General features: G+C 45.4%; 1 protein-coding gene across 2 annotated transcripts in view; it reads right to left on the bottom strand.

The window, feature by feature from the left end:
- Positions 1–12,034, bottom strand: part of LOC140193932 (serine/threonine-protein kinase ICK-like) — a 90,256-nt gene that overhangs the window by 30,514 nt on the left and 47,708 nt on the right. For both annotated transcript variants that reach the window (XM_072251119.1, XM_072251120.1), the window contains exon 7: positions 5,938–6,109. In XM_072251119.1, the coding sequence (XP_072107220.1) occupies positions 5,938–6,109 (172 nt within the window). The remainder of the gene's footprint in view (positions 1–5,937; positions 6,110–12,034) is intronic.

The following is a 12,034-nucleotide window of genomic DNA, read 5'->3' as shown; positions in this document are numbered from 1 at the left end:
CTTTTGATATTAGAAACTTTTTTTTTTGAAAGCATCTTTGTTTTACAGAATTATTTTTTTTTTTCACATGTGCCTAAGATTTTTGCACAATACTGTTCCTACCTCTACCACTACCACAGACAGGGAGTTGCACATACCCACCACTCAGTATAAATCATAAATCTATCTCCGACATCCACCCCCTATTCTAATCAACCTTAAGGTTATGAGCCCCCATGTATCAGCCACTACCACCCTGGGAGAAGTCTCTGGTTATCCACTCAACCTATGTTTTTATCATCCTGTACACTTCTATCAAGTCACCTCTCATCCTCCTTCACTCCAAAGAGAAAAGGCCTTGCTTGCTCAACCCATCTTCATACCCTCTAGTCCAGGTGATATCCTGGTCTTTCGCTGCACCCACTATCCTTCCTATAATAAGGCAACCAGAAGTGAACAATATTCCAAGTGTGGCTTAATGAGGGTTTTATTGTTGATTGAATAGGACAGTGGTCCCCAACCACCAGGCCGTGGACAAGTACCAGGCCACACAGCATGTGCTACCGGGCCACGAGGAAACAATACGATCAGCTGCACCTTTCCTCATTCCTTGTCACACACTGTTGAACTTGAACATAGGGTTGCCAACTGTCCTGTATTTGCCGGGACATCCCGTATATTGGACTAAATTGATTTGTCCCATATGGGACCGCCCTTGCCCCGTATTTCCCCCGCTGAGGTACAGTGTTCCTATGAAACCTTTCGTGCCAAAATGGCGTAAAGCACAGAAGCAATTACCATTAATTTATATGGGAAAAATTTTTCAGCATTCCCAGACCAGAAAATAACCTACCAAATCATACCAATTCACACAAAACCGAAAATAACACTAACATATGGTGAAAGCAGGAATGATATGATAAATACACAGCCTATATAAAGTAGAAATAATGTATGTACAGTATAGTCGGGAAGATGAAGGCAAAACCGATGTGTGGAAAAAAAATCAGCACGTACGCACACGTCACACATGCGCACACAGGAGCCCGCGCAAGGCTTCATGGTCATGGTAGTCTTTCCTGGGGTAAACAGAAGTGTCCCGGGATTTGACTGCTACTTTTGTCCCAAATTGGGGAGTGAGAAAGTTGGCAACCCTAACTGTAAAAGACACGCTGAGGTGAGTTTAACCCTACTTGAACACCCCCACCCCTCCGTCGGCTGGTCTGCAAGAATATTGTCAATATTAAACCGGTCCACAGTGCAAAAAAGGTTGGGGACCCCTGGAATAGGACAGGGAAGGTTACTGGGAGGCAGCAAAGTGAACAAGGAGTGATTTTCTAAAGAAAGGGATGCTAAAGCTGTAATGGTGTATTTATGAAAAAAATAAGAGTGCAAAGAATAGGCAGTGAACTAATAGCACAGGAGTGGTAAAACACCCTGAGAAAGGTTTCACTGCTAATGTAATGGTCTTTCTGTAGAAGCAACGCTTGGGTTATGGTTAGAGATACGAGTGCTTTGGAATATGAGCCGTCCAGTGACGGGAGGGTGTTTCCATGCTGCGTGCCTGACACCAGGATGATCTGGGTGTTTTGTTCATCAGGAGATGAAGAGAGAGGGAAGTCATTGTAGGACTTGATTTGGAGTGGAGCCATGGTCGACTAAGACCATAAGACAAAGAGACAGAAGTCGGCCAATCAAGTCCACTCCACCACTCCAGCATGAGCTGATCCACTCTCCCATTTAGTCCCACTCCCCCACCTTCTCACCATAACCTTTGATGCCCTGGCTACTCAGATACCTATCAATCTCTGCCTTAAATACACCCAATGACTTGGCCTCCACTGCTGCCCGTAGCAACAAATTCCATAGATTCACCACCCTCTGGCTAAAAAAAATTTCTTCGCATCTCTGTTCTGAATGGGCACCCTTCAATCCTTAAGTCATGCCCTCTCATACTAGACTCCCCCATCATGGGAAACAACTTTGCCACATGCACTCTCTCCATACCTTTCAACATTCAAAATGTTTCTATGAGGTCTCCCCTCATTCTTCTAAACTCCAAGGAACACACTCCAAGAGCGGACAAACGTCCATATATGTTAACACTCTCGTTCCCGGAATCATTCTAGTGAATCTTCTCTGAACCCTCTCCAATGTCAGCACATCTTTTCTTAAATAAGGAGACCAAAACTGCCCACAGTACTCCAAGTGAGGTCTCACCAGCGCCTTATAGAGCCTCAACATCACATCCCTGCTCCTATACTCTATTCCTCTAGAAATGAATGCCAACATTGCATTCGCCTTCTTCACCACCGACTCAACCTTAAGGGTATCCTGCACAAGGACTCCCAAGTCCCATTGCATCTCAGAACTTTGAATTCTCTCCCCATTTAAATAATAGTCTGCCCGTTTATTTCTTCTGCCAAAGTACATAACCATACACTTTCTAACATTGTATTTCATTTGCCACTTCTTTGCCCATTCTTCCAATCTATCCATGTCTCTCTGCAGACTCCATTTCCTCAGCACTAAAGGCCCCTCCACCTATCTTCGTATCATCAGTAAACTTAGCCACAAAGCCATCTATTCCATAATCCAAATCGTTGATGTACAACGTAAGAAGAGGCCCCAACACAGACCCCTGTGGAACACCACTGGTAACCGGCAGCCAACCAGAATAGGATCCCTTTATTCTCACTCTCTGTTTCCTGCCCATCAGCCAACGCTCTATCCACCTATGTAACTTTCCTGTAATTCCATGGGCTCTTATCTTGTTAAGCAGCCTCATGTGTGGCACCTTGTCAAAGGCCTTCTGAAAATCCAAATATACAACATCCACTGCATCTCCCTTGTCTAGCCTACTTGTAATTTCCTCCAAAAATTGTAATAGGTTTGTCAGGCAGGATTTTCCTTTAAGGAAACCATGCTGAGTTCTGCCTATCCTGTCATATGCCTCCAGGTAGTCCGTATCCTCATCCTTGACAATCGACTCCAACAACTTCCCAACCACCGATGTCAAGCTAACAGGTCTATAGTTTCCTTTTTGCTTCCTTGCCCCCTTCTTAAATAGCGGAGTGACATTTGCAATCTTCCAGTCCTCCGGAACCATGCCAGAATCTATCGACTTTTGAAAGATCATCGCTAATGCCTCCGCAATCTCCACAGCTACTTCTTTCAGAACACGAGGGTGCATTCCATCTGGTCCGGGAGATTTATCTATCTTTAGACTATTCAGCTTCCTGAGTACTTTCTCTGTTGTAATTGTGACTGTGCACACTTTTCTTCCCTGCCACCCTTGAGTGTCCGGTATACCGCTGATGTCTTCCTCAGTGAAGACTGATGCAAAATACTCGTTCAGTTCCTCCGCCATCTCCTTATCTCCCATTACAATTTCTCCAGCATCATTTTCTATCGGTCCTATATCTACTCTCACCTGTCTTTTACTCTTTATATACTTGAAAAAGCTTTTAGTATCCTTTTTGATATTAATTGCTAGCTTCCTTTCATAGTTCATCTTTTCCCTCTTAATGACCTTCTTAGTTTCCTTTCGTAAGCTTTTAAAAACTTCCCAATTCTCTGCCTTCCCACTAATTTTTGCTTCCTTGTATGCCCTCTCCTTTGCTTTAACTTTGGCTTTGACTTCTCTTGTCAGCCACAGTTGCATCCTTTTTCCATTCGAAAATTTCTTCTTTTTTGGAATATACCTGTCTTGCACCTTCCTCACTTCTCGCATAAACTCCAGCCACTGCTGCTCTGCTGTCCTTCCCGCCAGTGTCTCTTTCCAGTCAACTTTGACCCGTTCCTCTCTCATGCCACTGTAATTTCCTTTACTCCAGTGAAATACCGACACATCAGATTTCAGCTTCTCTTTTTCAAATTTCACAGTGAACTCAATCATGTTATGATCACTGCCCCCTAAGGGTTCCTTCACCTCAAAGGCTGGGAAGATCGAAGGAGGATCGGTGAAAGGGAAACCGTGAGCTCCAATTTGTGCACATTAGACTGTTTCATTAAAAACTGGCCCTTTTCATTTTTTGTTTTTTTTTTCACTAACCCTGTAGTCAAATTAAGAATTATAAAGCTAAATCGTTTAATTGCACGAGGTGTATTGTCTGTTATTTCGTGGTACTGATTTGTAACAGGTAACAAAATCACACAGTATCCACACAAACAGGGGGGTTTTGGGGTGGACTCACATCTGAATCTCACCCATCTGGCAGGGCCAGAGATCGTCTTCCCTAGATTTAAGCAGCTGACAGAACCTGAAGGTTACAGAGGAAAATACATGTGGGAATATCAGGTCAAATTCAAGTTTATTGTCATTCAACTTTATGCATACATGCCACCAAATGAAAAAAAAACATTCCTATAGACCAAGGTGCACAACACAGTACGTATAATGTACAATTTACACACAACACAAAGGTATTATTACTACTAATAAATTAACAAATAATGAGTACTTATGATGCAAGCCAAAAATTAAATAACATACACTACTGGTGTTCCATACATGATGAGACCTGGTGTTGGAAGGGAGCTCAGTAGTCTCACAGCCTGGGAGAAGCTATTTCCCATCTGAATAGTTCTAGCCTTAATGCTATGGTACCTCCTACCTGTTTGTAAGTTGTCAAAGAGTTATGTAGCTGGAACTGCTAAAATATACTAAAAGAACTTAAACTTCTGCAGGTAAACAGCACAACTTTGATTGGGGGGGGGGAGGGGAGAAAATAAAGTGAGCCAACAAGATAAATTAGAGTGATGAGTGTGAGTAGGCATTCAAAATATTCTAGCTTAGTCCAGTAAAAGGAATTGAGAAACTGTATGTCAAGTGAGCAAATCTGGGCTTTGGCATTACCATAAGGAGCACAGATATTGAAATGAAGCATGGTGGTCACGTTATGTTGGCACCAGAATGTGTGGCGACATTTGCAGGCTGCCCCCAGAACAACCCTGGGTGTGTTGTTGTTAATGCAAATGACGTTTCACTGTACGTTTCCAAGTTCATGTGATAAATCTGAATCTGAAGTGGATGTGGGAAGGAAAACTTAAATCAGTGTTAAATGCCAATTCAGTTGGCCCTGGAGAGAATTACAGATGATAAATTTAATCATGAAAAGTGTTTTCTTCAAGATATTACAATTTCCATTTTGTTTTGAAAGGAGTCAGGAAGTTGTACTGCAGCTTTATAAAACTTTAATTAGGGCACATCTGGAGTATTACATACAGTTCTGGTTGTCCCATCATAGGAAAGGATGTCAAGGCTTTGGAAAGGGTGAAGAAGAGGTTTACCATGAGGCTGTCTGAATTAGAGGGCATGGGCTATAACAAGAGCTTGGATTGTTTTCTCTGGAAATGGCAGAGACTGAGGGGAGATGTGATAATCTCTAGATTATAGATACAGTAGACAGACAATATCTTTTTCCAAAGGTTTAAATACCTAATACCAGAAGACATGCATTTAAGGTGAGAGGAGGTCATTTCGAAAGGATATGTGAGGGTCAAGATTATTATTAGAAATGCACTGCCTGGGGTGGTGGTAGGAGCAAACATATTAGGGACTTTTAAGAGACATTTAGATAGGCATGTGAACATGAGAAAAATGGAACAATATGGATATCGAGTGGCAGAAGGAATTAGCTTAGTAGGCCATTTGATTACTAATTTAATTTGTTTAGTACAACTTTGTGGACTGAAAGGTCCTTTCCTGTGTTGTACTGTTCTACGCTCTAACTACACTTCATATCAAAAGGATGTGCAAGTTTTACTGATAGAAATGTGCATGCATTATATTACTGCAACGTTACAAATTTTCTTGACAACTCAAACCCCCAAGTCAGGCAGTCTTTTAAAATCCAAATTCAATACCTGCTGAAAATTATTTTTCCATCTTGATCTTTATATCATAAGTCATAGACTATGTAACGAAGGTACAATCAGACACAAAATTTTCCATACCTTTTTAGGTGTTCCTAAAACTTGGCAAATTTTGAAAATCTCATCTATTTCACTAGACCCAGGGAAAAGGGGTCTTAATGTGTAGAGTTCTGCCATAATACAACCCACAGCCCACATGTCAATAGGAGAACTGTAATTTGTTGACCGAAGAAGAACTTCAGGGGCTCTATACCTGTAACAAACAGTAAAGTTTGTGCATGATACAGTATATTATAATAATCAGCAAACGATGTTCCTTCCCAAAAAAAGTCAAACAAATGACTTAAGCTTTACCTTAATGAAGTGAATTAGCCCCATCTGCTGGCTAAAAAAAATCTTTATTGTTGGCCTTATTTAAACATCGAACAACACATGAAAGAATTTTTTTTTAATCTCAAGCATTCATAAAATTACTTTAGTTTTAGGAAAAAGAAAATTAATCTTCCAACTCTAGCTTACCCCCTGAGGACCTTCAACTTTCTAGCTAGTGACTTAACACACAATTCAGTATTTTCACAGTGAAAATACTTCACAGGAGCAACCTGTTACATACAACAGAGTTAAAGACCTTGAGAACTTTATCCAATAAAGTAGAAACATACAAGGGTATACTGGTACAATGTTTTGCCTCAGGAAATCTTGATTCAGAGGGAAAATAGGGTAGAACTTATTATCTGTGAGAACTATGGTCTCTGGTCTCAGCTGTACCATCAGTGCCCTACAGTGTGTCTTTGATGTCTGGCCTAAGCTGTATGGTCTGTGCTCTACTGTCTGTAGACTATGGTCTCTGGAGTAAGCTCTGCAGTCTGTGGTCTATGGTCTCTGTCCTAATTTTTGACCCAGAGAGCTGTACAGCGTGAATTATTAAATGTAATCGGCCGCTGCTTCCAGCATAATCCTGGCTAGTTCCTGGATAACAAGCTGTGCAAACTAAAAGTCAGAATCTCTTACCAGCAGAAAACAAAGGAATGTAATGTGTTGTGCTTCATGGAAACCTGGCTGACGGATGCGATACCAGATCATCCCATTGGGTTCTCCCTGTTCCGGGCGGACGAGTCTAAAAACCTCTCTAAAGTAAAGGAGGTGGGGTATGCTTCATGGTCAATATTGCTTGGTGCGACCCACGGAATGTGCATGCCCTCAAATCTTTTTGTTCCCTGTATCTGGTGCTGCTGTGTAGACCTTTCTGGCTGCCTAAGGAGTTCACGGCTGTTATTATCACAGCTGTATATATTCTGCTGCAGGCCGATACTGACCAGGATCTCAAGGAACTGTATGAGACCGTCAGCATCCTGGAGACGGCACACCTGGAGGCTGCCTTCATTGTTGCCGGTGACTTTAAAGGAGCATCGCTGACTGAAGTCTCCCCCAAGTTTTGTCAGCATATCCAGGTGAACACATGGGGAGATAGAACACTCAGCCACTCCTACTCTCCCTTCCACAACGCTTATAAAGCGCTCCTTCGCGCCCCCTCCCCCCCCCATTTGGAAAATCGAATCACTCCTCCATCTTGCTGCTGCCAAAGTACAGGCAGAAGTTGAAACAAGAGGCGGCCATAGTTAAAACTGTCCACTGTTGGTCCAACCAATTGGCCTCCATGCTACAGGACTGCTTTGATGACGTCAACTGGAATGTCTTCCACGATGAGGATGTCTTCAAGTTCCTAGATGGGGCCACGAATTTCATCCAGAAGTGCACTGAAGATGTCGTCCACCAGAAATCGGTCAGTGTCAATCCCCAGAAACCTTGGATCAACATTTCCGTGTGAGCAGCACTTACCACACGACACAGAGCTTACGTTGCCGGTAATCAGCAGGAGCTCAAGAAATGCAGCTATGATCTGCGCAAAGTCATCAAGGTGGTGAAACAACAATACAGGGACAAGAATCAGACTCAACTCTCCACCAACAACACATGCAGCTTATGGCAAGGTCTGCACACCATCGCATACTTAAAATTTAAGCGCACTGGAGTTTCCAGCATTGCTGCCTCCCTTCAAGACAAGCCAAGTCTTTTTTACATTCAATTCGATGTCGCCAATGCTGAGCCCTTGAAGGGAGTTGCTGAAGCGACTAGTAGTTTGATCTTCTCTGAGGCCGAAGTACGCAGGTGTTCAGGTGTTTCCAACGAGTGGACAGTTAGTTGCAAGGCTGCAGGACCGGACAACATCCCAGAGTGGGTTCTCAGGATATGCGCAGCACAACTGGCAGGTGTGTTTACAGACATCTTTAATCTCTCCCTCCCCCAATGTAGAGTGCCCTCCTGCTTCAAAACATCTACCATTGTTCCGGTACCTAAAAAGACCAAGGTAATATGTCTGAATGACTGGCGTCCTGTCGCACTCACCTCAATAATAAGCAAATACTTTGAGAGGCTGGTCAAGCACTATATCTACAGCATGCTACCATCCACACTGGATCCCTACAATTCGCCTACCAACACAATCAATCAACAGATAACGCAATAGCTACAGCTGTACACACCATCCTTACACATCTGGAGAAGAAGGATGCTTCTGTGAGAATGCTGTTCTTGGACTACAGCTCAGCCTTCAACGCCATAATTCCCTCCAGGTTCAACAAGAAGCTGAGGGACCTCGGCCTTCACCCAAACTTGTGTAGCTGGAAACAACAGGAATTCTGCAGATGCTGGAAATTCAAGCAACACACATCAAAGTTGCTGGTGAACGCAGCAGGCCAGGCAGCATCTCTAGGAAGAGGTGCAGTCGACGTTTCAGGCCGAGACTCTTCGTCAGGACTAACTGAAGGAAGAGTGAGTAAGGGATTTGAAAGTTGGAGGGGGAGGGGGAGATCCAAAATGATAGGAGAAGACAGGAGGGGGAGGGATAGAGCCAAGAGCTGGACAGGTGATAGGCAAAAGGGGATACGAGAGGATCATGGGACAGGAGGTCCAGGAAGAAAGACAAGGGGGGGGGGGGACCCAGAGGATGGGCAAGAGGTATATTCAGAGGGACAGAGGGAGAAAAAGGAGAGTGAGAGAAAGAATGTGTGCATAAAAATGAGTAACAGATGGGGTATGAGGGGGAGGTGGGGCCTTAGCGGAAGTTAGAGAAGTCGATGTTCATGCCATCAGGTTGGAGGCTACCCAGACGGAATATAAGGTGTTGTTCCTCCAACCTGAGTGTGGCTTCATCTTTACAGTAGAGGAGGCCGTGGATGGACATGTCAGAATGGGAATGGGATGTGGAATTAAAATGTGTGGCCACTGGGAGATCCTGCTTTCTCTGGCGGACAGAGCGTAGATGTTCAGCAAAGCAGTCTCCCAGTCTGCGTCGGGTCTCGCCAATATATAAAAGGCCACATCGGGAGCACTGGACGCAGTATATCACCCCAGTCGACTCACAGGTGAAGTGTTGCCTCACCTGGAAGGACTGTTTGGGGCCCTGAATGGTGGTAAGGGAGGAAGTGTAAGGGCATGTGTAGCACTTGTTCTGCTTACACGGATAAGTGCCAGGAGGGAGATCAGTGGGGAGGGATGGGGGGGACGAATGGACAAGGGAGTTGTGTAGGGAGCGATCCCTGCGGAATGCAGAGAGAGGGGGGGGGGAGGGAAAGATGTGCTTAGTGGTGGGATCCCGTTGGAGGTGGCGGAAGTTACGGAGAATAATATGTTGGATCCGGAGGCTGGTGGGGTGGTAGGTGAGGACCAGGGGAACCCTATTCCTCGTGGGGTGGCAAGAAGATGGAGTGAGAGCAGATGTACGTGAAATGGGGGAGATGCGTTTAAGAGCAGAGTTGATAGTGGAGGAAGGGAAGCCCCTTTCTTTAAAAAAAGGAAGACATCTCCCTCGTCCTAGAATGAAAAGCCTCTTCCTGCGAGCAGATGGGAGATCCCCTGAGCGGATAAGGTCGGTGATGGTGTGGGAGACAATGGCCTGGTATGATCTCCCATCCACTGCTACCAACCTTATAGTTCCCACACCCCGCACTTCCCATTTCTACCTCCTACCCAAGATCCACAAACCTGCCTGTCCTGGCCGACCTATTGTCTCAGCTTGCTCCTGCCCCACCTAACTCATTTCTGCATACCTCGACACTGTTTTATCACCCCTTGTTCAATCCCTTCCCACCTATGTTCGTGACACTTCTCACGCTCTTAAACTCTTCGATGATTTTAAGTTCCCTGGCCCCCACCGCTTTATTTTCACCATGGATGTCCAGTCCTTATATACTTCCATCCCCCATCAGGAAGGTCTTAAAGATCTACGCTTCTTTTTGGATTCCAGACCTAATCAGTTCCCCTCTACCACCACTCTGCTCCGTCTAGCGGAATTAGTCCTTACTCTTAATAATTTCTCCTTTGGCTCCTCCCACTTCCTCCAAACTAAAGGTGTAGCTATGGGCACCCGTTTGGGTCCTAGCTATGCCTGCCTTTTTGTTGGCTTTGTGGAACAATCTATGTTCCGTGCCTATTCTGGTATCTGTCCCCCACTTTTCCTTCGCTACATCGATGACTGCATTGGCGCTGCTTCCTGCACGCATGCAGAACTCGTTGACTTTATTAACTTTGCCTCCAACTTTCACCCTGCCCTCAAGTTTACCTGGTCCATTTCCAACACCTCCCTCCCCTTTCTAGATCTTTCTGTCTCTGTCTCTGGAGACAGCTTATCCACTGATGTCTACTATAAGCCTTCTGACTCTCACAGCTATCTGGACTATTCCTCTTCTCACCCTGTCTCTTGCAAAAACGCCATCCCCTTCTCGCAATTCCTCCGTCTCCGCCGCATCTGCTCTCTGGATGAGGCTTTTCATTCTAGGACAAGGGAGATGTCTTCCTTTTTTTTTTAAAGAAAGGGGCTTCCCTTCCTCCACTATCAACTCTGCTCTTAAACACATCTCCCCCATTTCACGTACATCTGCTCTCACTCCATCCTCTCGCCACCCCACTAGGAATAGGGTTCCCCTGGTTCTCACCTACCACCCCACCAGCCTCCGGGTCCAACATATTATTCTCCGTAACTTCCGCCACCTCCAACGGGATCCCACCACTAAGCACATCTTTCCCTCCCCCGCTCTCTCTGCATTCCGCAGGGATCGCTCCCTACACAGCTCCCTTGTCTATTCGTCCCCCCCATCCGTCCCCACTGATCTCCCTCCTGGCACTTATCTGTGTAAGCGGAACAAGTGCTACACATGCCCTTACACTTCCTCCCTTACCATCATTCAGGGCCCCAAACAGTCCTTCCAGGTGAGGCAACACTTCACCTGTGAGTCGATTGGGGTGATATACTGCGTCCGGTGCTCCCGATGTGGCCTTTTATATATTGGCGAGACCCGACGCAGACTGGGAGACCGCTTTGCTGAACACCTACGCTCTGTCCGCCAGAGAAAGCAGGATCTCCCAGTGGCCACACATTTTAATTCCACATCCCATTCCCATTCTGACATGTCCATCCACGGCCTCCTCTACTGTAAAGATGAAGCCACACTCAGGTTGGAGGAACAACACCTTATATTCCGTCTAGGTAGCCTCCAACCTGATGGCATGAACATCGACTTCTCTAACTTCCGCTAAGGCCCCACCTCCGCCTCGTACCCCATCTGTTACTTATTTTTATGCACACATTCTTTCTCTCACTCTCCTTTTTCTCCCTCTGTCCCTCTGAATATACCTCTTGCCCATCCTCTGGGTTCCCCCCCCCCCCATCTTTCTTCCCGGACCTCCTGTCCCATGATCCTCTCGTATCCGCTTTTGCCTATCACCTGTCCAGCTCTTGGCTCTATCCCTCCCCCTCCTGTCTTCTCCTATCATTTTGGATCTCCCCCTCCCCCTCCAACTTTCAAATCCCTTACTCACTCTTCCTTCAGTTAGTCCTGACGAAGGGTCTCAGCCTGAAATGTCGACTGAACCTCTTCCTACAGATGCTGCCTGGCCTGCTGCGTTCACCAGCAACTTTGATGTGTGTTGTGTAGCTGGATCCTGGACTTCCCGTCAGACCACCGACAGGTGGTAAGAGTGGGCTCCCTCATCTCTATCCCCTCTGACTCTCAACACAGGTGGCCCCTCAGGGCTGTGTACTAAGCTTCCTCCTTTACTCTCTGTATCTCCATGACTGTGTCGCCACCCACAGCTCCAATCTGCTAATTAAATTTGCTGA

The sequence above is a fragment of the Mobula birostris genome, chromosome 2 (genome assembly GCF_030028105.1).
Source record: "Mobula birostris isolate sMobBir1 chromosome 2, sMobBir1.hap1, whole genome shotgun sequence".
Lineage (NCBI taxonomy): Eukaryota > Metazoa > Chordata > Chondrichthyes > Myliobatiformes > Myliobatidae > Mobula > Mobula birostris.
This window is presented reverse-complemented; position numbering and strand designations above follow the sequence as displayed.